We start from the raw sequence: 27322 nt of genomic DNA on the forward strand, positions 1-27322 counted from the left end.
GGGAGTTTCCAAGTTGAAATGACCTAAGGTTCCATACAGGAGTTTTCACTTAAAGGATTGAATCAGGGGTAGAACAGAACAAAACACATCTTTTTCTAGGAGAAACTTGTCACAGAACAGAAGGGTTGAGGTTTTTCTGAATGTCTTTCACAAGGCCACTCAATTGCAATGCACAGGCTTCTGGCCTCAGTATTTCCCCAATTTCTTTTGGAACTTAGAAATTCTTTTTAGAGAAACAACTTTTCTCTAGATATCCAAATCACTTTCTATTACAATGATTATGATCCCAGACTTTTCCCTTTTCTTTACCACCTTCCCCTTCAAAACCCAATGCCTAGAATCCAACATTGGGCAAGAAACAAAACAGAAAATGGGATCTGTATATTGTGGTACAGGCCTTCCATTTATTTTGCTTAGAACCCCCCTTAGTACAAACTAATGCCACTATAGAATCAACAGCAGTCCTAATATAGCTTTTCCAAACAGCTTCAAGATTTACTAATATTTCCAACAGCTTTCTAAAGAAATTAATGTTAACCCTTTCCTCCCTCCAGGGATTTTTATATGAAACAATTTAGAGGTTCACTGCTTCTTGTGTTGCTCATGAAGTAGGAGAGAAATAAAATGAGCATAGTAGTCAGATGCTTGGATGAAGTTGTAGAAGATAGTTTAGAGATAGTTAAGGTAGTCATTCGCTGCTACTGGAAAGGCACTGAGATGGGTCAGTGAATCAATGGGGAGTAGCAATCTGTTCCTCTGGGATATAGAGAATAAGGAATGAGGTTTAGGTCAAGAAAATACCCATGGCTTCCATGAAACACTTCATTTCACCCTTATATTGGCTCATCAAAAATGACAATCCATCCTGAAATGCATTGAAAATGAATTTTGAAGAAGTTCCATTTAATCAGTCAGCACAACGTTAGAAAATCCTAGTGTAAACATTTCATAAAATATTTATTGGAGTGCAGTCACAAATTATACTTTTTGTTCCAGTGTATAAATACGCCTCAGTGTCTCTAGTACAGATCAAGGAAAAATTCTAACTGTGGTAATACAAAGTGAAGGGTGCACTTGAGATTTAAAAAAACAATAAATTACACTTTGAGAACTATCACCAAGCTTTACATACATAAAAAGTAAACATAAAATAGTTAAATTCTGAAGTCTAAAATGTCAAGTTGAAGATAAAAAGGACAGGGAGTTGGTCCATTTGTGAAAACCTGGCTACAACAAAGTCATTCTGACAGAAGGAAAATGACAAATTACATGGATTAGGGACTTGTAAACTATGTTCTCTTTTCTTGAGGCTTCCACTACCGGGGAAGTTGGGGATAAAATTCAACTCTGCTATGTGTCTATATGGCAAATTCAGCATTCTACCACTTACACAAAGCTTGACAGCAGGCAACAAGTCAGGTTTTTGTAGAGAAAGAAGAATCAGAGTTGCTTAATACACTTCTAATCATTGAAGAACCATTGTTTCAAATTCCAAAGAAGGACAGGGAGAAGAAGAAAGTTATTATTTTAAATGTGTATCCTTTCATCTGCTTGTATCTGTATTCCCAGCATCTCAAAAGATCTAGGGAAGGCTGAATAGGACAATGAGCTCAATGGAAGTCAAAGAATTTTAAAGCTTGAAGGGACCTTGAATACTGTTCAACAAGGAAACTGAGACCCAATATGGTTAAGTGTATTAATGGCCTAAAATCACCCTGCTAGTTAGTGGCAGAGTTCTGACGATAATTCGAGTCTCTGGATCATAATTTGAGTAGTAGTGTGCTCTTTGCATTATATTACATTGCCACCTGCTTCAAGAACAACTCTCCACTTCTTCCTAAAGAGAAATGGTTTCCTTAATAATTTTGTTTCTGTAGGTGTCTCATGTACACATTAGATTTTTCTATCTATCCAAGTAGAAGCCAATTAAATGTTTCTTCAAAACAAAATCTCAAGGGTGACAGGTAAATGGGCACTTAAGAAATACATGGGATCAGTGCTCTGAGTACAAGGAACAGCTTTAGCCTTTTTCTACTTGGTTATTTACACAATAATTAGGTTATATCAAAAGAAAAGGAAGAGTAGGGATGCAATCCTGAAAGGAGAATACTTACAGAAAGCAATACCTTAAAACAACAACAACAACAACAACAACAACAAAACAAAACCCAGTTCTTCAAAAACAATCTCAGATTTTAGAAAAGGGGAGTGGAATATAAATCAGGTTCAAAAAGCAATGTATAGATCCTTCTAACCAATTATGTTCCCAGTAAGTTGATACTGTAAAAATACTGTGCCCTTTGTTTATGAAGGTTAAACTAGTTACTCATCAAAGATAAGGCATTGTTTTGAGTTGCTTTAAGATAAAGAGCACAGCACATGAAACAGAAACCTACAAATCTTATTTTTAAGTACTAATTTCAACCTTCTCCCCTTCTTCTGGCTATTAAATAGAAAGTGGAAATACCAACTTAGTGGAGTAAGCAAGGGTCCATAGTAAAGTGATATACTAGATGCTAAACTGTAAAAGAATCAACAAGAGAGATAACAATAGAAAAAAAGAAAAGCAAATTAGTCATCCATACAGGATAATCAGACCCCTGAATAAAAGCTTCATTTATATATATATATATATATATATTTTTTTTAAATTTAAGCTGTATATAATTGATAATCTCAGTTTTAGATGTTATTCTTTTTTTTGTTCTTTGTATATGGAAATTATCACATTGGTGGCTGTACAAGTATATAGTTTTAAAAAAAAATGTTTCCACTCCTTCTGTGTATAACAAATAAGTATAGTCAAGTAAACTAAACATCGGCATGTTCAAAAATGTATGTCTCATTTTGCACTTGTGCTAGAAGGATGGAAGTATATTTCCTTATTAGCCTCCTAGAGTCAGGATTGATCATTATATTAAGAAATCTAAAGAATTTAAAAGCTGTATTTCTTTGGACATTTTTAAAATCATATAAATTATTCTCCTAGTTTTGTTTGCTACATTTTGCATGAGCATCATTTGACACAAATTTTCTCAGAATCTATTCTCTGGCATTGCCTAAAGCACCATAATATTCCATTCTATTAATATATTTGAAAAAGAATTTTACATGTCTTTAATAATCTTAAATTGGTACATGAATTTCTTATGTTTCCATATTGCTATTTTTAGAAAGCTCCTCCTTCCTCATCAGAATTATTTGCATAGTTAGAATTTCATTCATGAACATTTCTCATCCTATTTAGGCAGATTTCATCTGTAGAATTGTTTGCCTCAGGATCTCCCTGTACTTTTCTGACCTTTTTCCGAAGATCTAAGGCAAATGTTTTTAATGTGGTGAGGAGGAAGAAAATCCAAGAACTTTTAAACTATATTTTGTTAACTATATTTCAACATAATTAGTTTCCTTTGTAATCCTATGCATTTAAAGACATTCTGAGAAAAAATCCATAAGTTTGGCCAAACTGCCAAAGGGCAGTGAATTTGCTTTGCTTGACTATAATTACTTGTTATACACAGAAGGGATGAAAAATATATATTTTTAAAACTGTGTACTTCTACAGCCACTAATGTAATAATTTTCATATACAAAGAACAAAAAAAAGAGATTAACATCTAAAACTGAGATTATAAATTATGTATAGCTTGAATTAAAAAAAATATATAATAAATTAACATGGTAATTATAAAACAAATTATTTCACTGTCTGCTTCTGAACTTCCTTTCATTTTTTCTGTATCTATGTGTTTCATTAATTTTTCCCCCTTTGCCACTATTCCTTTTCCATAGAATTCTTCCCCACTGCAACAAAGATGAACCTAAATGCCTTCCCTACCAGAAGGAGCAGAAGGTGGGAATTGGGACAGAGAGTAGTAATAGTGATGCAAAAAGGAAAGAACATCAAATGGCACATTAAAATATATAGATGAGAATAGAAGGAATTTCAGGACACATTGACAAGCAGGACAGCATTAGTACAAACATATTAAAATTAATGTATTTTTTTAAGCTTGTAATAGATTCACAATTTCATATACAATCTTTTCATTTTCTTTATATATGGAAATGTCTATGTCAAGGTCATTTTTTAAAAAGTCACAAAAGGCAGCAGTAGGGCAGCAAGGTTCTAAAAAAGCATAGTATCCAACAGTATGATATTTAGAATGACCAAAGGTTAACAAACAATGCTAAGATTTTTTTTTAAGGGTTTTTTTTTAATCTATAGTGGGAATAAAAAGAAGATTGGAGCCAATGCAACAATAAAGGAGAATAATCTTTTGGTAGCTCCGTCATCTTTGAAAAATTGTGAATGGGTAAGAGGGCAGGCCAGGATATGGACAAATATCCCATCTACCATAAAAGGAGATTCTTTCAACTTTAAATTGGATTGTAAACTTGATTTTGGTCGTTAGCAAAACTCTAGGATGAATTATAAAAGAGAAGGTTTCTAAAATTTAAAAAAGGTTGGATTGCAATAGGAACATTTATTTAATGTTTCCTGCACTGTACTGCTTTTCAAATATTATCTTATTTGATTCTCACAGTCATGTAGGCACTATTATTATCTTCATTGTAAAATAAAGGAAACCGAGGCAGACAGAGGTTAAATAAACTGCCCAAGGTCATAAATCTGGTAATTGCCTGGGGCTGAATTTAAAGAGTCTATCTCTGAACTTTTTTTATATTTTCTTCTACACCTAAGGGTTTCATTAACTTTTTTTGTTTGTTTTTGCCAAAACCATTATAATCCCCTACCCCATATAATTCTTCCCTATCTCAAATAAAGCAAAGTACTGCCTGTTGGGGATGGAGGCACTGGCAACAATGATGATACAAAAAAATAAAAGAATATCAACAAAACACTAAAATGTATAGGGCTCATAACACTCAAATGGGCAAAATACAGAAAGTTGAAGATGCTACTGAAGTGTTCACACAAAAAATATTTTCAGACTTCAGCAGATTACAAACCTTGTATGATTCACGAGTATATAAAACTACTTAAAAAAAAAAAAAAAAAAAAAGCTCAGATTTTTAAGAATAGTATATCTGTCAGACTGGCTAAGTTGGCCAGAAAGGAAAATGACAAATTCTGAAAAGAATATGGAAAAGCAGAGACACTAATATGCTGTTGGAGAAACATCATTCTGTCCAATCATTCTGGAGAATTCTAAAAGCTCTAAAAACTGTGCAGACTCTGATCCAGCAATAGAAATACCAGATCTGTGTCACAAAGAAATCAAAGAAAAAGGAAAAGGACCTATACGTACAAAAGTATAACAGCTGTTTTTATGGTTAAAAAAAATTACAATCTGAGGAGATGCCCATTAAAAACAAGTTATAGTAGATGAATATGTTAATATTATGTGGTACTATCAGAAATGATGAAGGGAATGGTTTCAAAAAAATCTGGGAAGACTTATATGAACTGATGCAAAGTGAAGTGAGAAGAACCAGAACAATATTAGTATAGTAATATAAAGAGAATCAACTGTGAAAGCCTTAGGAACTCTTAGAAACACAATGACAATAGCAAATCCAAAGAATTCATAATAAAACATGCTACCCAGCTCCAGACAGACCTAGGTAATGGATTCAATAAGTAGAGTGAATACTAATTTTTTTCTTCTTCGTTTTCTTTTTGGACATGGGAATTTGTTATATATGATTATATATTTGTAATGGGTTTTATTTTCCTTGTTTTCTCAATGGATGGGGGGAAAAGGTGAAAGAAAATCAAACTGAAATTAAAAAAAAAGAAGAGGTTAGATGCAATGGTGTGGCTTTAAATAAATAGAAACTGTCAGTTTCACTGTGACATATATGGAAAATTGTATTAACTTCCAGATGACATATTTTAGAACTTGCAACATGACAAGAGACTGTGATATACACGGATTAACTGGAGAAACTATGGATATTCACTCTTGGGAATATGGAAAATTTAGGAGACTCAAGTAGATATTTTTTGTTCAAATATTTCAGTCATAATTAACTCTTCATGACCCCATTTGGGGTTTTCTTAGCAGAGATACTGCTTTTCGTCATTTCCATCTCCAGCTCATTATACAGATAAGAAAATTGAGGCAAACAGGGTTAAGTAACTTGCCCAAGTTCACACAGCAAGTAATTGTCTAAGAGTAGACTTGAACTTAAGTCTTCTAGACTCCAGGTATGGAACTCTATTCATTCCACTGTCTAGCTGCCCCCAGCAAAAAGATAAAAGATTTTCAAATAGAAATATAGAAAAATAAAAGGAGTAGTCCAGATAGGTAGATTCCAGTTCCACAAAAAGGTGAGGAAATGCAGTAATCCAAAATGGAATGGGATTCCTTGGTAGGTAGTTGAATTTCTCTTATTGAAGCTAGTTTGAAGAGAAGCTAGTTTCTGCTCAAAGAGTACTTGATGAAACTATTTTAAAAGAGATTCCTATTCAATCACATGTTGGAGTAGAGAAGTACGTATCAGTATGGTACAGCAGAATGAGTTCTTGAACTAGAATCAGAGGACATAGGTTTGCTGTGTTACTTCTTCCCTGTGTGACCTTGGGCAAGTAACAGCCTCTGGGGGCTATAAGTGAAATGCTGGATATTCTTTTGGAAATGATTCCTCAGGAAAAATCTGAAACAAATTAATGAAGGTAAAGAGATAGATTTCCTCAATAATACAGGCTATTACATTTTAAATTATTGAAAATGAATCAAAATGCCTACATTTTATTATCTTTATACCTAATGGATACAAAGCAAAAAACAAAAGCCAAATCTGCCAGCTGGAATCTGTGGAGAATGCCATGGCTGGCAAAGCTTGCCTGCCATTTTGACCAATGTCAGTCTCTTATCTCTGCTGTAAATCACATCCAAGTCGCCTTCCAATTCAACAATGCGAACACCTTCCTAAACTACCACAAACCACAACTACTGCCTTAGCTCTTCTCTTCCTCTGAATATGAAAACATGCTCTCATTTCTTCTGATTCAAATTCATTAAAAACTTCATCAGTTCCTCTTTTTAGAGATCTTAGATAACTGTATGGAAACCTCAGTTCATTACAGAAACCTTAATTATTTTAGACTGATACTTGGACATCACGATGATGAGATTATTTAAGGGGAATATAGTCTCCTGACTAGAAATTAGTACTTGTGTCTGAGGCCAAATTTGAACTTGGGTCCTCCTGACTTCAGGGCTGGTGCTCTATCCACTGCACCACCTAGCTGCCTCTAAGTACTTGTTTTAAATGTTACTACCCTGTCTTCTCTTGCAAATATTCTCCTTTCACTCCTTTATCTAATGCCACTTTTTATTACAATCTTAAAATTCTAGATAGAACCTGCAAAATTACATAATTATTCCTTCTTTTGGGTCCACTTACAATACATAGTCCTCATTTATCATGTATAAAAGACAATAACTTTTCTCATTACCAGATTCTTCTATTATCACAGGCCTTTAACCACTGAACTCATACTATCATGAGCTAGAAGCGGAGGGCAGCTAGGTGGCGCACTGGATAGAGTACCAGTCCTGAAGTTAGTTCAAGTATGGCCTCAGACACTTAACACTGCCTAGCTGTGTGACCCTGGGCAAGTCACTTAACCCCAATTGTCTCAGAGGGGGAAAAAAGCTAGAAGCACAGTGAGTCACTATTCAAAGTGCACACACACTAACAAGAACAATAATGCCCAAAATCCTGGTAGTAGCAGTTGAAATTTCACTCCCCACCCAATTATTTCCCAAAATATTAAGTATCTATTATATGTAAGACATTATAAATTCACCTGCCAGGTCTATTACTTCCTAGGGGATGCTAATTAAGGAACTGCACATGAGATGCAAAATCTTAAAAAAAAAAAACTATCATCAAATCTTTTGATAGTTTGGAATTCAAATGAATGCTAAGAAAGCTTCTATCTTGACTAAGTATGATTATGTGAAAATGAAAATATAAGTATTAGATGTTTTCCCCCAGCTATTCTGCTCCTGTGTTTTAATGGATTATATACAATAAACAATTTTAGTAAGAACAATATGTGGGTTGTGTTAATAGACCTGCTATGTGGTACAGAGCAAGTCAAATCAGATCCCAGGCTTTAGTTTCCTAATTTATAAAGAATGAACAAGATGAACTTTAAGGAACCTTCCAGCTGTAATATTCTATGAGTCTACCAATGTAAAATGTAGATGGTTTAACATATCTCAGTTATATTAAAAGCACTGCGGTCTATACCCAAATTGCCACTAATTTGCCCAATTAAATATTCCTCAGGCTAAATTCCAGATTCCAGAGTATGACATCTATTTTTTGGAAACCCTCTAAATAAACGACAACTATTGGCAAATTTATCCTTAAGCCAAGGTGGTTCCTTCACCAAAGCCACTTACAATACTTATATTGTCACTTAAAAACAGCTGGTAAAGAGAAGTGGTTGATGGGAAGTGCCAAATTTCTCCTAAATAAAGGCAATACCTTATGCAGTTCAAGACTGGAATCCTAACCAATTCTGTCAGATGCTACTGTTTGTTTATTTATATACATGCTGGTGGTAGAAAAGGGCACTTTAAACCAAAGCATTTAATGCTCTTTTAGGTTAAATGGTACAAACCAAGGCTAGTCCAAAAGATATATCCTTGTGCAGAATATTTTAGCAAAGTAGCTGAAAAGGAAACTTTCTAGAGTTATAGATTCAAATACCAACAACAATTACAAAATTCAAAAGGCTGGCAACCATATTACTAAGATCGTTTTCAGTTCTTTTACACTCCTTTCTCCCCACCCTCTTGCCCAGCCCTGCTGTTATTGCTCTGAGAAGGCCCCAGAGAGCCTTCATTGTAAAGTGAATGAGCCCTGCTGACTCCACAGTTAGGCATGTACTGCCACTATCTGATTTAGGATTTAGGTTTTTGGCTCACATGCCTGCCTGAAGTAGGTTTTCTTCTTTTGATTGCTTTATACAAACAACTGGGAGTGCCTGGGAATCTTAGAAAAACACTGACAAATTTCTTACTGAAATGTCTGTTCATTCCTAGATTGGTAGTTCTTTCTAGATAGGGCTTAGAATATAGGAGATGTTTGCATTATTTTTTGAGCAATCACTAATATTCAACTATTTATAAAAGAAAGGCCTTTAATCCAAAGTAGATCTCAAATTTCTAGTTTCCAGCCCACATGTTGTTATTCTTCTCTAAGTGGACAAACTCTGATTTTATTTTAAAATAGACTTAGGCCCAAAAAAGAGCACTGATGGGTTTGTGGTCTAATCATCTTCTCTGAGAAGCAACTGTGCTTCTCCTTATTTCCCTGAGTTTGAGAGCAAAAACTTACCATCAGATCCCCCAAAGCAGCAATGATGGGTTACATAACCAGTAAATTAATTTGGTCTCTACTCTTGTCCTAGGGCCTATCTTGATGCTTTTAGGGTAGAATCTATGGTCCCCTTTTGCAATTCTACCCCACATCTGGATAATACTGTTGTAACAACAGTACTAACAGTAATAACAAGCAGCATTGGTTCACTCTCTAATACCCAAACAATTCCCTACATTGCCTTAAACTGATTGAAGCAGGACAGGTAGCATGATCTAAGTGGTGGATGCATTAGATTGGAATGAGGGGAAATATTTTTATAAGTTGAAAGTATTTACAGATCTCTTTTCTCTTATGTAAACTATTTGTAAGATGAATATGTTCCTGTGTAAAACAGTATTAACAAGTATAAGAAATGTCTGTACCAGTTTTCCTGATACAGACTAACCTACCCAGCCACAGAGACAACAACAACATGTGCTAAGCAAAAAGTAAATATTACTTATTGTCCTTTATGTCCACATTTACATAATACTTGTAAGGAGAGGGCTAAGTGGACTAGGAATTGTTCTATAGGTATTTGCAAGTCTCTATCCCCGCAAACATAAACTAGGACATTGGGTCAGGCTGGTAGAAAAATAAGTCAATGAAGTGATTTGAGTCACTTTCTATAGTTTGCTAGGACCTTCAAAAGTTATATAATAGGTGTTCTTCTGTCCTGTCTACCTAAAATGTACAGTCCCCATTGATGCCCCCAAATTCCTGACCAATTGCTCTTTCCCAGGTATTTCCCAGAAAAGGTCAGTGGTGCTGAAGAACATAAGATTAAAAAGGGATGGAGCTTATAAAGGGGGGGGGGGGGAGAGGAGGAAGGGGGGGGAGGAGAAAGCAGTAAGACTCAGAAGGTTTGCACAATACCAAAGCTCAGCTCAGCTTTGTGAAATCAGTTACTTATCACGACCACTAGAGGGCACACACGCCTTCATTTTCCCTCCAGCCAGAAGGCCCGCCGTCCCAGACTTGGGGTACCCCCAAGAGTATTTCCCCAGAGAAAGCTTCGGAAGTTACAAAGAGAAAGAACAAAAGTCCCTGTGCGAGCGGGCGTGTCTGTGGGGTGGGCGTTATTAGCAGAGACGGCGACGATAACTCTTGCTTTCTGAGGCCGAGTCAGAATGGAGTTTGGGGCTAAGGCTGAGAGCTCCCTGGGCCCCCGAAGCCCGTACAACGTTCACAGCCATCGCGCAGTTCCAGGACGGGCTTCCGGGCAGGGCCAAGCGTCCCGGCGATGGGGAGCAGGGCGAGCCCAAGCTCACAGCTCGGTGGTGAGCAAACATTTGCGTTGCTTCCTCAAGGCTTCTTCGGCCAAGGCTGGGACAGAGCTGAAAGGAGAAGACAAGGAGCCGTGAGTTTGGGATGTGGCTCAGCACAGAAGCAGTGACTGGCCCTTCTTTCTCTTCAGGGAAAGGGCTTTTCGTGACTCGTGTCATAGTAATGCTCTGTTTAAGCATTTGTGTAATGTAGCGTTCGCTACATTAGATACAATTTTCAGAAAGCATTTAAATCAAAAAATTAATGTGAACCAAATTCTAGTAAAAATGTTTTCTTGAATATATCATACACATATCCCTGCTTTCTTAACACAAAATATAATGTAAAATTCTTATGATGACTTAGGGTCATCAATGTAAACATCCAATAATGTCCCCAAGGTGACTGCAGTAGATTCCAAGATGTTTCTTATATTTTTAAAGCATATAAGAATGCTTTCTCAGTATTTTGCTGTTGCTAATCTAGTGTGGGCCTGGAAATCAAATTACCCAGCTAGTTAGAAATTTACATAGAGTAAAGGATTAAAAAATTCCCAGGATCTCTTTCATAGCTGATGAGTACATCATTATTTCTTTCTTATGGCTAACCAAAAGTCATTTTGGGGTAACTTGAACATGTTTGAGAATCTCGATTACTAAAGGCGCTAGACAACACTATGTGACTATATTTGCTTGATTTTCTAGCCAAGATCTCATTTAATTACTGTCCAATCACAGTTCTTCCAAGAAACACATCTAGAAGAGCTAGAGAAATTTCTCTGAGAACCTCAGTTATCATATAAGTCCCCTTGCACAGCACCTCTGACACTCAACTGAGTCTTTCAACAGAATTTTTCAAAGATGCATATGAGAGCACATAAAATATTTAGGAAAGGCCAATATTCACCTATGCTTTAATAAAAGGCTATTTATTAAAAAATAAAATTAAAGTATTACTGCTTTCTCTCAATATTTTAATTTCTAAGTCTTTTTTTTCTCTTGAAAGAATTGACTAAGTATCTTCTTATGCTGACCAAAATTTTCTATGCCAGAAATTTTCCCCCATCTGGAGGGGGAAAGAGGCACATGGAGTCATAAGTGGAAAAATGAAGGCCATCCATTTGAGATTTGTCAAAATGGGATGGTTAATGTCCCAACAAAAGCTAAAGAACAAGGGCCTAAAATACAGAAAGCTATTTAGATATAGTTCCTAGCTACAGTAAATAAGCTTCAGAAAGTGCCAATAATCAAGATTTAGCAACATTAGAGTTTTCCCTTTGGTACTCTCTTTAACCAAATTTATCTTTCTTTGACTTATGCTCATAGGAACTATATTCCCCTTCACATACATCCCTGACCACCAACCCACTACTGGGAACAAATGACTCACTTCTTCCTGTCTGCTCCTCAGCAATAGACAAACCTTCTTCCATTCCCAAGCTGCCAACAGGCAAAGGAAGACAGACTTAGCATTGTGCTTGGCACACAATAAATACCTTAGTAACATTTTTTTTATTCCATTCTAGCAGTTTCAATAACTACATAAAAGCTACAAATGCATTCAAGTCAAGACATCATAGTCAAATTCAAGATGTCTTCATCAAGTCAGAAGAAAGAAGCTAAAAAATAAAAGGAGAAGAAATACATTCTGTGGCACTCAATTACACTCCCTCCCGTTCCGAACAAATCATCTATGAAGAGCAATAAAAAAAGATCTCACGTGGTCACAGCATCAACGAGAAACGGCCCTGGCTGGGCGATCAATGAGAGCACTTCTGGATCACCACACTGCTCTTTCCTTTCCAGAGCCACTTCATTCCCTAAAACTCCATTGGAAAGAGTCCTGGTTTGCTGTAGGAAAACACAACAAACCAAAATGTTGGCATCAAAACAGCCACAGCCACCAAGTATTACCTTACATGGTTTTCAGTCACAACCAGTTATCCTTGAGAAAAGAGTGGAAGGGGATGTTAATAAGGTGAAAACACGAAAAATAGTTTGAGTATAATTTTAGCTATAGTGCAAGATCCCTTAAACTACTTTGAATTTTGCTTTTTCATTTGCCACCTCAGAGGTTTTTCTGGATTCCTTCCAGCATCTCTGAGTATTTAAGGTACACAGAAATGTTAAAAATAATAATAATAACCCAGGTTATTCCTAAGTCATTATTAAGTTTTGATCACAATGCTTAAAATTTAGGCAATCCTAAAAGCTTGTCTAGCACCCAAAACACAAGTATTAACAACTCACTGGCACAATCCACCGGGGGGTAACTGAGGATAAGGAAGATACCTAAAAGAATAGAAGGAAAACATTTTTTAAACTAAGGCACTGAAATCTTTCCCTGCTATTAAATGATGAATAGAATAATAAAAAAAAAAATCTTTAAAGTTAATAATCAAGTTTTTAAGGGAATGTTTCAAGGAGAGAATAAACTCCAAGATCCCTTCTAATAACAATTAACCCACATTGCATGAGGTATTGCCAGAGGTGAAGCAGTTCCTGGTCATCAAAAAGTAGCAAAGGCTTTCTATTTAACCTAAGGAGAAGATAATCTATCAACAAGGAAGTTTTTCCTGGTCTGCAGAATTAAATTTTTTAATCTATAATTTTAGCTTATTATAACTAATTATAGTCTCCATGATAGAAACCAGAAGGACTTGTGACAAATACATACAACAGAGAGCAGAAAAAAGAGAGAAAGCACATGTTTATATGGACAATTTTCTAATTATCAATCATGATTAAGGAAAACAATAAGTTTATTCCAGTTTCAAACTTTTCTGCATTTGGAGTATACCATTTTTATTTAATGTCATTTCAATCTAGTTCTAAAAATGATGTCCATTTTGTCATCTGGCATCTCTCTTTTGGTCTGGCATTAGAAAACATTAAATACTTGAGCTGCTCTTGCTTTAGTTCTCTAAGTCAAGACACATTTTATTTATAGAGATTCTGATATTCCCAACAAAGACTATAAATTCCAGTTAAACAATTCTACTTGCTACTAGTAAATGAATTTTTCTTTCCATAACTTTGTAAATCATGTCATTTTTCTCCTTCAAGTTCTTTCCCCCCTCTTTCTATAAATCTGACTAGCTCAAATCCTAGCTTGTCCATTAAATGTCTTCTGATTATCGGACACAGAAGCTCTCCTTCCTCTGATTTCATCTATTGTATATACTATATTTGCTAATGATAGTACTGGAGAAGGCACAAGGTACAAATGTTGTATTATAAAAGATACAGACCCTATTGTCCTTTAGGAGTTTGTAACCTAATAGAGTAAAAATAGGTGAACATATAAAGTATAATATAGTTAAGTGATAATTGGATGATATGTGCAATTTAAATAATATACTAGAAAAGCTCAAAAAAGGAGAGAAATCACATCTGGCCCAATTGTTGCAGGCTGACAAAAATTTTTCTTGTTATTTCAGTGGTGAAGATGATATTTCACATAGTCTTTGTCGTAATAGTAGTATTGTTGCACTGACCTTCATTGCCTAATTTATTATTTTAATAATGGATCTTCTCATATTTGGGAGTGGATAGAGAAAGTGATCTAGGAAATAAATACTGACTGAAAAGAGGACAATAGATGTTATTTACTTTCACTACTGGAGATCTATATTTGTCCAAAAATAACTTCTAGTGACTAAATCCATGGGTCAATTCTCATTCTTCATCCTTGGCCTGTGCTGCGTTTGACACTACTGACTACCTTTGTTCAAATTTTTTCTCTTAGATTATATCACACTATTCTCCTAATTCTCCCAATATCTCTTTTTTTTGAGAGAGGAAAGGAATCTGTTCTTCCTTTACCCAAATAAAGATTTTTTTTTTCTTCAGAGCACTCTTTTCAGCTTTCTTCTTTTCTCTTGATAGTCACCAGTATCCATTTCCATGTGTCAAAATTCCAAATTGCACTTTCATCTGCCTGGTGGATAGTTCCACTTGTATATCCAGCTGTCATTACAGATTCAACATAATCTAATACCTCATTTTACCTTGAAAAATCTATCCAACTACTCATTTATATTTAGATTTATATTAATGATATAATCTTCCCTATCACTCAAGATTGGAAAATAAAACTTGACATCCTTAACTACAAACTTTTTCTTATCCAAATAATCTATTCCAATTTTGTACAGCTTAATTTATAAAGTTTTCCTTACACAGAGCCCACATTTGTCTCTCTGAAATATCTATCCATTGCATCTTATTCTTTCTTTTTAGGAACAAGTAGAACAAATCTAGTCCCATGTGCATGTCTTGAGATGAGAACTGCTTTCATGCCTCCCCTACTCTCCACCACATCTTTTCTTGGCTGAACATACTCAGTTTCTCCAACTGATCCTTACATGTAATAACCAGGTCCCTCAGCCTGGCAAAGACAGGGCAATGTCTTTTCTAAAATGAGGCTCTCTTCTTTATTATCACAATGATCACCATGGCTGAGGGGTTTTTTTAGCTCTCACCCGGACTACTGCAGTAGACTTCTAATAGGACACCTCTCCTACTCCACTCTAATCTTTCATATTAAATTATTCACAGCTTTGATCATATCATCTGTCCAACTCCACATACACACAAGAACCATTAAAGGGATTCCCATTGTTTACTGACTAAAGTATGAACTATTTATCCCAATTTTCAACACTCTGCATATTCTAGACTCAATCTCTCCACCTGTCCTTATTCTTCAGTTCTTCCTTTCATTCTGTGCTCCAGTCAGAATGTATTACTGGAAGTTGTTTCAATCTTCCCAACACTGTGCCTTTTCTTAAGCATTCCTTTCAACTGGAATGACCTTGATTTCCCAATATTGCTTTTTTAAATTAAAAATCTTTTTCTCAATCATTAAGCATTTTTTCTTCTCCCACAATTTCTACAAACTCTATATCCTTACAATAAATATAGTGAAGCAAAACAAACTCTTATATGGGCTAATTCAAAAATATATCTCATTCTGAATATGTGTTGTTCAATCATTTCAGTCATGTGCAACTCTTTGTGATCTCATTTGGAGTTTTCTTAGCAAAGATACTCAATGGTCTGACATGTCTTTCTCCAGCCCATTTTACAGATAAGAAACTGAAGCAAATATGGTTAAGTGACTTGCCCAGGATCACAGTCTATAACTAAGTGTCTGAAGCTAAATAAGAACTTACAAAGATGAGTCTTTCTGACTTCAGGCCCAGCACTTTATCCACTGTACTACCCAGCTGTCCAATGTTTAGTTATGTTATTCTGAATACTTAGTCCATTCTTTCTGTCAGGAGCACAGCAGAATTCTTCATCAATGAGCCTTTGAAATGTTGGTTAATCATACTGATCAGCATCTTTAAAGACTTTCAAAATTGTTCATTTTTGCAACACTGTATCAATCGTTTTTCTGATCTAGCTCTCCCAACACTATTTATTTAATTCTTTCATATCCATATAATCTTTTCTAATTTTCCTAGAAACATTTTTCTTCTGAATCACACTGAATAGTAGCACCCTGACACTCTTTTTTTATATTATAATTATTATATAATTGTATTTCCCTTTGCTAGACTGCAAGCTCCATTAAGACAAGAGTCATGTCTTATACTTTCTAATAGCTAATATAAGTATACTACAAATAATAGGTTATCAATAAATATGTATTATATTGGCCTGATATTTTGTTTTACCTGTTCTGGATCTATGCTGATTCATATGTATTACATTAGAAATGACAAATTTTATATACAAATTGATTTTTAAATTCTGTATCAAATGTTACACATTAGATCCCATGTCATCACTTTTGGAAGATGAGATTAGTAATGTACAAGATGACTTAAGACCATATGTTGAGAACTTTCTAGTTAACATCAAATTGACATTGTTTCCAATTAGGAAATTTCCTAAGAAATGGGGCTGTCCAAAAGTGGAATGGGTTTTCATGGAAGGTAGTGGGTATCTTTTTCTCTGAAGGTCTTCAAAAAAAGGCTTTTCTTTTTGTTAGGGCTGTCAAAAAATTTCTGTTCAGTCATGATTTGACATAACTTTCTAAATGTGATTTGGCCTGATCTAATGGCCATATGAATATCTCAGAGACATTTTTACCTTGATCTGTCGACATTAAATCTGTTTTTCCATAGCATTTACTATTGATGATAAAAACAGCTAACATTTATGTTTATTCCATGACTACATTAGTCCTATATTACATGTAAGAAAACTAAGTTTCTAAGTTAAGTAACTTATTCATAGTCATATAACTAGTAAGTGATAAGCAAACTTGAACTTCAAGTTCTTTCCATTCTTTTATGAGTCAGTAAAACTCATTAAAACTCTGCCTCATCATTTGTAGCTTGATTAAGTTTTCTATATACCTTATTTTCTCATCTAGAGCATAACCTACTAAAGACAGAGTTCATATATTAAATTTTTCTGAATTGTCTATAGCACTCTTAACAGAGATATTTGGACACAATAGTAAGAACTCAAAAAAATTGACTAGCATGTTTGACTAGATATTTATTTCTGGGAAATAGCTGTCAAGAAGAAAGCTAGAATTGTTCATTAAACAGATGCCCCTCCCCCATTTTTAACAAACAAAAATTTCTGAACTACACTTTACCGGAGGTACAGCAGCTAAATCAATCAGATTCTCTGTTAAGGATGAGAGCAGGGCATCCAACTCATCAGTAGCACTCTATGGAAGACAAAATCATTATTACAAACAAATTTATTTCCCAAGTTCCCCCTCAATTTGTCAATATGATCCAGGCTGGTTTGGGTTATTTCTATTAAAGAAATAGGAATACTCTTAAATTATGCTGGCTTTTTAACTTTTGTTACACTTGAGGAGTAGGGAGAATCTAGTCCACACTAAGAACTTAGATAAGATGACATAATTTCTATTAACTTCTTAAACCAACTTTTGTGACCTCAAATACTATGCTTGGTGTTTTACCCCTTGGACATCAAGGCATACGATTCAGGATGGAAGGTAATAGACAAAAAGGATTTCTAAAAGCTACTGGATCAAAATTACAATGTGAATTCTACAGTTCTAAAACTATTGGTTCAAAATTGGTCATAAAATCATATTGGGTGTTTATTCCACGTAAACTTATGAGCTCCATGGAGGAGATAACACTATACTGAGAACTAGAGAATTAAAATTGTGATCAAGAGAAGACACAGAAGTCTATGAATCTATGAATAAACCAACTTTTGGGAGTGGAGGACTTGCCATGAAGAGTCTTGGAAATTTTCCAACTTCTCTGTTCAAGCAAAATCTTAACTTGACTCTTTCATTTTATTTCCTATTTGGAAAAAAAAAAAAAAGTCTCCTCATAGAAGATTATGTTCACTGAGCTTTTCTGTGTTTGCTCAATTTTTGCATATAAACCCGGAGACTATTGCAACAAACCACTTACTATCAACCACATTTTAAAAATTAAAACATTGACTGTACAATGACTTGAGTAATTCAGAGTCCACTTCTGTTTCTAATTTGTTTATGTAATTTTGGTGGAAATGTTGTAGAAGGAAAAAGGACAAATATAAAAACTGCAAAATGGTTATAACATATGTATAATTCAATTGATTATAGCACACTGACATTCAGGCTCTGGATTTTATACTGCTTGAAATCACACGCAGATCACGTATTACTATTCTATGAAAATAAAAGCAGAAAAGGGAGTGAAGAGCACACAAAAATCAGAAATATAAGATACAATATATGACAATTTAACTGTTAGTACTATATTGAACTTTGCTCAATATAAATCCAATGAGTCCAGTAATTGTCCAATAAGTCAAAATACTACTAGAAGAATGGAATTATATCACTATTGGAATTCTTATTATAATGGAAACCAGAAGATAAAAATAAATTGCATTACATGGAAGAATTAATCAACAATCATTTATTAAGCATCTATTTTATGTCAGGCACTGTGTTTTTTGGCACTCTTCAAAAATTTTCAGTGGTTCCAAATTTCCTAGAGTTCAAACTCCTTATTCTGGCATTCTTTCCGCTTTCTTCCTTCCCCCCTGCCCTGGCAATCTGATGCCACCTATCTTTAGAGCCCACTTTCACATATTTCCTAAATAATTCTAAAAATTCCTTTCAAACTCTAAATCTATAATCTACAATCCTTGCCAAGTAGAGAGTTGAAGTGCAAGGCAAAAGCATTACCAATTTAGAATATAAGCTCATTTATTAAATCATACAGAGGTGTCCTCCCTCGGGGTCTTTAAGTCAAAGCTGGATGGCTACTTATTTAGCAGATTATAGACAGGATATAAGACATAGGTTGCACAAGATGGTCTCTGTGATTCCTTCCAACTCTGTACTTCTTGAATTCTGAGATCAGAAAAATATTTGTAACTGACTCCATAAAACTTTGAAGAAAATCATTTCCACACATATTCCTTAAGGATTCTTTAAAGAAAGCATGAAAAAGAAACAGATAGGGATAGAAAGGATATTCTATAGCAGATATTTTTATAGTTACACAACTGGCTGAAAGAGGTAGAGAATACAAAATCCCATATATTATTTGTTGTTTAAAAAATAGCATTTGATTCAGGGAAAGAATGCCAGCAAAGTATTTCCCTCACATCAAAATCACAGAAGCAGCCTTAAAAACTAAAACAGAAGACTGATTATTATTAGATTAGATAATAATTAGAAGACTAATTATTAATATTAAGTAAAATACAAAAACAAGGAAACTATGGTTGCTAAAGGCATTTTCCACTGTATCCAGCACAGAATCCAAATGGAAAAGGGACTTGCTACACATGGTTTTATTTGTGGATGACATATTGACTGCAACAACTTTTAAATACTGAGAAACATCTTAAGTGAAAGTAATAATCACTTAAAAGAGTTTACCTTACTATGTACATGGGGAAAAAAGCATCTTGAAGAATTTCTAAGATCTAGAGTATGATATGTTATTATACACACACACACACGCACACACACACACATACACATCTCTAAGTCAGCAAACTATGACCAAAGGGCCAAATCTGGCCTTCTCTGCCTGTTTAACATTATTGTAAACATGTAACATTATTGTAAAAAACATTTTTAGCTCAAGCCATGCAAAAACAGGCAGAAGGCTATACTGGCCCTCAGGCATAGTTTGCTGAACCTTGGTATCGTGCTGGTTCAGTAGTATATATATCATAAACCAAGATGGTGAACATTTACAATTTCCTGGGACCAGAACTGAATAGGATAGAGTGTGTTAGAGTGCTTTTGGGACATTATACATTACTTTTGATGAGCACAAGGTTCTCCTTGAAATAAAAAAAACTTGAACTTTCAACACTAATATTCAATCAGTCATGCTATGTGACTGAAACACAAAACAACACAATCTGATCATCAAATTATAGTTTATTCAGAAATCTGATGAGCACAAACAGTGGCAAATTTAACCAAGAAGTGGCCTTAAAGATATCATGAATGATGTAGAAGAAAAAATACAGTCACTGAGCAAAAGTGAAAAACAACCAATGGGTCAGATTGCTCAGGTACAAATATTAGAAGGCTCAGGAGAGCCACACAGAATAGGAGGGCAAGGACATGCTGGAATCTGAATCATTTGAGCAAGTACTTACATCAAAGAAATCAAAGATTCAGCAAAATACTGGAGCATAATTAGGTATTTCATTTCCTCCTAGACTATAATCCATAGTCCATATCCATATAATAGTAGGGAAGCTATCATGCTTCTTATCTAAACTTTTTTTTTATCTCTCCCAGAACTTGATCACAAAGAAGTACATAGTGATTAAAAGAAATTAATTTTGCTGCTAGAATTTGAAATTACAAAGTCATTCAAAAAACTTTTAAGTACAACATAGATGACAGGCACTGTGCTAAGCAGAAAAGATACAAAGAAAGGCAAAAAATAGCCCTTGCTCTCAAGTAGCTCACATGTTTGATGACATGATGATCTCTTGGGGATAATTCTTTTGGGGCCTTCATTATTCATTTAATTAACAAGGATTTATTGAGTATTAAGCATGTATATATTTTAATAAAGGAAGATATGAGTTTAAACAGAAGATCCAATAACTAAAAACTCAAAAAGGAACTGAAGAAACTGCTAGGAAAGAAGGACTCTGGGGAATCTACAAGCAAGAGACTACTTGAAAATAGAATAAGTGGATATACAGACCATCAGAAGCAATCCATATAAATTAGAATCTCAACGTAAATTTGAAATTTCATCTTAGTGATTCAGTTTTATATCCCAGACTTTGAAGAACTTGAGAACATAAGAGTCAGTATGGCTTAGAACAGAGGTTCTAACACATTTAACATTTACTAGTCTTGCAATTTTCAAAATAATGTTTTTAAACTTATAAAGGAAACCAATTATGTTAAAATATAAATATCAACATATTAAAAAGAATGTTCACGCTCAGTTGTGCTTCAATTGTGTCTAACTCTTTGTGACCCCATTTCTGGACAAAAATAGTGGGGCGGTTTGCTATTTCTTTCTTCTACTCATTTTATAGATGGAAGAAAGTGAGAAAAACAGAGTTAAATGGCTTTCCCAGTTACACAGCTAGTGAATGAAGCCTGATTTGAATTCAAGAGGAATCTTCCTGACTCTAGGCCAGCATTCGTATCTATTGTACTACTATAGGATCCTGATTGGTGAAAGCCATACTAATGGGGTGAAAGCCATTCCAAAGTGGGGGGGGGGGGAGGGGGGAGAGAAAACTATTGCAATGACACAATACTTAGCAAAAAACTTTGTGTATACCTGGAAACTTAATCAAATTGATCAACACATGGCCTTGTGGAGTCCCTTTTGGGGTAAAAACCCATAACAAGGAATAGTAACTAGGTGCGATCCATAACAAGATATAACAAAGGTACTGGCATGTTGCCCAAGCCCTGGGACCCAGACCCAAAATTAAAATTGCTTGCTGAGTATAATGCAAATTCACAAGGACATATGTAATGACATTTTGCAATTCTTCCTTTTTTCTTTTCTTTTTTTTTTTTTTTTTTTTTTGGCAGGGATCCACTGAATACTCTGACTATTGTCCTAGACTACATGGTGGGGATCTGAAATCCGATGAACTCTCTGGCAGCTGCCCCCAGACAGCCCCTATGTAAGTAATCTATTATGATTATGAAACCATTCATAACATTATAATGGAGATCCCTGCCTCTTTGTTTGATACAATTAGCTTGATCTTCGGTTGGAGATAAAGGTAGAGGGAGGCTAAGAACTCCTTTGGTTGAGGAATTTCAGACCTACAACTACATAGCTGTCCCTTAAAAAGAAACAGATCCCCAAATACCAAGTTAAAATATCTTGACATAACAGGAAGTACACTGGTCTGAAAGTTCTAAGCCGTAATCTCTCTGAGCTTCAGTTTGCACATCTGTCAGGCTTCAGATGATCTTGATACATTATTCTCTTACCTTTAGGACAGAATTATCTTCCACAACATTTGGATGTGTGAGAATGGTTGTGTTTCCTGGACTGAAAACTTTGTTATCTTCTTTTAAAACAGTGCTGTAGAAGAAAAAGAGAAATATTTTTAGTGTCACAAAGGTCCTATGAAATCAAGAGAAGTGTCTCAAATGCTTTATTAATGAAGTCATGGTCTAGTAGAAGGATAATTAAATGGAATGGAATCAGTTTGTACAAAAATCAACCCTCTCCCCATTATTACTACAGCTGGGAGTGTCTACTGGGTTCTACTCTCTTTAACTATGCTCTAGAAAAGCCTGCAGGGATTACTAATTCCATGAAGATTAATTCTAGTGGTGATCTCAGAGCAATGAATAATACTAATGAGAGGTCACCAGGATTATCAATGACTGAAACAAGGTGCTTTAATGACAATTATAACCTTGTCCTGAAAGCTTCTACTAGGTACTGGCAGCTTAAGCTGGAACTCACACCTGGAGTATCATAAACATATATGCTGAATTTCCCAACACTCTCCATCAGGCTTCATATTTGATTTTCTTTATTTACAATCTTCAAAGCCACTTTTTTGAGTTCACTTTGGCTTTGCTTCTAATTTCCATGAAATAAAGCACTAATTTCCTCAAAGCCAAAATAGGAGATTTGGAAGTTTCTAGTAATTTTTCAAAAGGAAACCTGGGAATGGCTAAACAAATTGTATATTGTTGTATGCTTGTAATGGAATTCGACTGTGCCCTAAGGAGTGACGATCAGAATGCTCTCAGAAAAACCTGGAAAGACATGAACTGAGCAGAGTGAAGTGAGCAAAATCAAGAGAACATTATACAAAGCAATAGCAATACTATATGATGATCAATTTTAGATAACATAGCTATCTCAATACAATGATCTAAGATAATCACAAAGGACTCATAATGAAAAATGTTATCTGTCTTCAGAGAAAGAGCCAATGTAATTTGAATGCTGACCAAAACATACTGTTTTTCCCTTCTTTCCTTTAAACAAAATGACTAATCCATATGAAAATATATTTTACATGATTGTACCTGTATAACTTATATCTGATTGCTTACAACTTCAAGGAACAGCAGGAAAAGGAGAGAAAGAATTTAGGACTCAATTTTTTTTTTTTTGAATGTAAAAAATTCTTTGTACATGAAAAAGTAAACTTGGGGTGATATGAGACTAATGATTCTACTACTTCTGTGAAAATATTATTCACAGACAAGTTCAGATTCTGCCCAATAAAAATAAATCATACCCTCTGGGAAACAAGTTGTTTGAATAGTTTAGAAACAAGGGCAAACTCCAAATAACGATGACCATCAAAATCAAAGAAAAAGTACTGTGCACTATTAGAGAGGAATGACTTTATACCCAGTTCTATTATTAACACATACTTTTTGTGGCATCTACATATCATCTTTATTGTCACCATTAAGTCCTGGAATAGAGAGCTTCTATTCTTACGAAAGGACGAAAAGCTCACAAGTTTTAACAGTATTCACATTCCTACATATTTGCAGGTTTTAGGAATGTAAATATTTGCACTCTTGCCTACTCAGTTCTTACTTAAGGAGTCAAGAAGACCAACACTAAAGAACTGACTCAAATTTATAAGAATTCAAACCATTCTCCAAGTGATAAATGGTCAAAGGATATGAACAGACAATTTTCAGATGAAGAAACTGAAACCATTTCGGTCATGTGAAAAGGTGCTCCAAATCACTATTGATCAGAGAAATGTAAATTAAGACAACTCTGAGATACCCCTACATACCTCTCAGATTGGTTAAGATGACAGGAAAAGTTAATGATTAATATTGGGAGGGGATGTGGGAAAACTGGGACACTAACACATTGTTGGTGGATTTGTGAATCAATCAACCATTCTGGAGAGCAATATGAAACCCAAAGGGCTATCAAACTGTGCATATCCTTTGATACAGCAGTGTTACTACTGGGCTTATATCCCAAAGAAATACTAAAGGAGGGAAAGGGACCCACATGTACAAAAATGTTTGTGGCAGCCCTCTTTGTACTGGCAAGAAACTGGAAAGTGAGCAGATGCCCATCAATTGGAGGATGACTAAGTAAGTTATGGTATATGAACATTATGGAATATTATTGTTCTATAAGAAACAATCAGCAGGATGATTACAGAAAGGCCTTTATATATGAACTGATGCTAAGTGAAATGAGCAGAACTGGAGATCATTGTACATAGCAACAGCAAGATTATACAACAATCAATTCTGAGGGATGTAGCTCTTTTCAACAATGAGATGATTTAAGCCAGTTCCAATGGTCTTGTGATAGAGACCCAGAGAGAGGTCTGTAGGAAATGAGTGTAGATCACAATATAATATTTTCACTCTTTTTGTTGTTGTTTGTTTGCATTTTGTTTTCTTTCTCATTTTTTTCCTTTTTGATTTGATTTTTCATGGACAGCATAATTGTAGAAATATGTATAGAAGAACTGCACATGTTTAACATATAATGGACTACTTGCCATTTAGGGGAGGGGATGGGGGAAAGGGAAGGAAAAAAATGGAACACTAGGTTTTGCAAGGGTGAATGCTGAAAACTATCTTTGCATGTATTTTGAAAATAAAAAGCTTTAAATTAAAAAAATAATAATCCACCCAAAGAAAAAGAACAATACTATGGATAACCAGCTTTACCACAGAGCCAGGAAACTTTTTGCACCATAGAATTTACTTTGAAGTATCTTAAAGCTCTAAGATTAAATGTTCTGGCATCACAATGAGGTTGTGACCAATCTTTGATAATAACTCACCAGTGTATTAAATGGCATTGAAACACTATCTTAACACACTCATGAGAATGTTAGAAACTCTACTGTAGTTCATAAGCTTAATACAAAAACATTTTAGGTGCATGTTGCTGCATATCTAAGAAAGGGGGTGGGGGATGGGGTTCTATTACTGCAATGATGGTAACACATTCCAGGACATAGCTAGGTCAAAGAAGGACTAGAATTAGTAGGTTAAGAAGGACCAACAGAGTTCCAAAGAGAAATGATTAAGGATAGAAAAAAGCACCTAACATTATAACTTTCACTTTTATCAGATTAAAACTTCCTTCAATTAACAAAGATGAGATTTGGAGTCAGATGAATTAATTTCAAATCCAGCTCTTTCATTTACTACCTGGGTAACCTTGACAAATTCTTTGACTTTTCACTTTCTCAGTTTCTTCATCTAGGATTAGATCAAGAGTTCATAACCTATGGCCCATGAATTTGATTTATATATATATATATATACATATATATGTATATGTATGTTTATTTTAATATGTTTACGGGAATTCTCATATATAACTTCTATTGCTGGCCATCTTGAAGAGGGTGATGGGCCAAAGAAAAAATGTGAAACTCAAAATCTTATAAAAAGTGAAAGTTGAAAACTATTCTTTACATGTAATTGGAAAAAAATAAAATACTATTTCCCAAAAAATATAAAATAAGAGAGTCCTCTTCAGGGACTTTTCTCACACATACATACATATAAATATACACATACAAAACTATTTTAACAAAACTGGTTTCCATTAGAATACTAAGTATTTTTATTTTATGCATTTAAAAAACATTCTAAGAAGAGGTCCATGACACAAAAAAGGTTAAGTACTCCAGGACCAGATGGTTTCTAAGATCCCTTCTATGTTCAAATCAATCATTATGTTATTATTTAGTTCTTTGTACATGCAGTACACATATATACACATATGTACTAACACACAGGGATAAAATAATCACAATGTGAACATTTACAAAATGTCAAATATGCTACATTACTACACAATAGTTTTATACTACTTTAACCAAAGAAAGTACTAGAAATAATGCTAGAGACTGGACAAAACAACAGGATGTAAAAGGATTACAATAGATATATTTTCTGATTGGAAATCAGAATTGATTGATCTGGAAAAAAAAAAAACCTGATATTTTCTCCTTTGATTACATTAGGCAATGCAGTATTGTATCTTCTCACTAATCAAAAACTGTATTCTCTTCTTCTATGTGGGGACAAGAAAAAATGATTCAGGAGGAAAAACTTGCTATTTGACTGGTCAGAAGATGCAAGTTAAACATCCACTTCTATGATTTAGAGTAAGAGAACAAGAGGAAAGAGGTTAGATCTTAAAGCAGAGAAGCTAGCTTCAAACCATGATTGTACTACTTATTACATGTGACTTCACCCCTCTGGCCTTCAGTTTCTTCATTTGTAGGATGAAGGGATTGTCTTTGATGAACTCTAAGATTTCTGTTACCTCTAAATCCTAATATCTTAGCTGAGTCACTTTGGGCAAATCATCTCTCTACTATAGATGAAGATTCTTCACTTATAAAAGTGAAAAGGTCAGACTTGATCTTGAAGATTCCATTTAGATCTAACTCCTGGAAAGTGTTTTAATTTCCCATCCAGCCATTTAACCCAAGATTTTTTCTACTTTGAGATAATACCAAAAGCTATTTCATTAACTCAAAATCCAAAGAAGAAGAAGGTATTGTGTGTGGGGACATCTAGAAATTATATTCCCCTCCTTGCCTGTCACCAAAAAGCCCAAAACCAAACTAAGCCAAACAACAACAACAACAACAAACACAATGAAATAGCCTATTTAAAAGAAAAGTACAGAATGAGGTTATTTTAAACTACTTAAAAATCTACAATCTGATAGTCAATATTACTTCTTTTTTTAATAGCTTTTTATTTTTCTAAATACATTCAAAGGTAGTTTTCAACATTCACCTTTGCAAAACCTTGTGTTCCAAATTTTTCTACCTCTCCCTCCTCCCACAGAAAACAATCTGTTATAGGTTAAACACCTGTAATTCTTCTAAATATATTTCCATTTGATATTACTTTTTTTTTTTTTTTTTTTTTGCTAAGGCAATTGGGGTTAAGTGACTTACCCAGGGTCACACACCTAGGAAGTGTGAAGTGTTAAATGTCTGAGGCAAGATTTGAACTCAGGCCCTCCTCATTTCAACGCTAGTGCTCTATCCACTGCGCCACCTAGCTGCCCCAATATTACTTCTTAAAGCATCTGCAATGTGCAAAGGCTTTGTAAATTCTTTAAGTATTATGACAAAATTGGTTGGAAATACATGAGAAGTTAATTAGAAGAAACATTCCTGGAAGAGACAAATTTTAAATAGGATTTTAGAGGAGAAGCTCTTACAAGAAATGGAACAATGAT

The 27322-nt window shown here is 34.6% G+C and overlaps 1 protein-coding gene across 1 annotated transcript in view; it reads right to left on the reverse strand.

Annotated features, from left to right (window-relative positions):
• Positions 1 to 930: 930 nt before the first annotated feature.
• The window catches only part of EPB41L5 (erythrocyte membrane protein band 4.1 like 5), a 142785-nt gene continuing 116393 nt past the window's right edge, over positions 931 to 27322 (reverse strand). The window contains exons 21-25 of the mRNA XM_051985731.1: positions 22075 to 22168; positions 17236 to 17310; positions 12867 to 12908; positions 12337 to 12467; positions 931 to 10688 (exon numbers count right to left, since the gene is read on the reverse strand). Coding sequence (XP_051841691.1) covers positions 10619 to 10688; positions 12337 to 12467; positions 12867 to 12908; positions 17236 to 17310; positions 22075 to 22168 — 412 coding nt within the window. The 3' untranslated portion in view covers positions 931 to 10618. The remainder of the gene's footprint in view (positions 10689 to 12336; positions 12468 to 12866; positions 12909 to 17235; positions 17311 to 22074; positions 22169 to 27322) is intronic.

This window comes from Antechinus flavipes, chromosome 3, assembly GCF_016432865.1.
Source record: "Antechinus flavipes isolate AdamAnt ecotype Samford, QLD, Australia chromosome 3, AdamAnt_v2, whole genome shotgun sequence".
Lineage (NCBI taxonomy): Eukaryota > Metazoa > Chordata > Mammalia > Dasyuromorphia > Dasyuridae > Antechinus > Antechinus flavipes.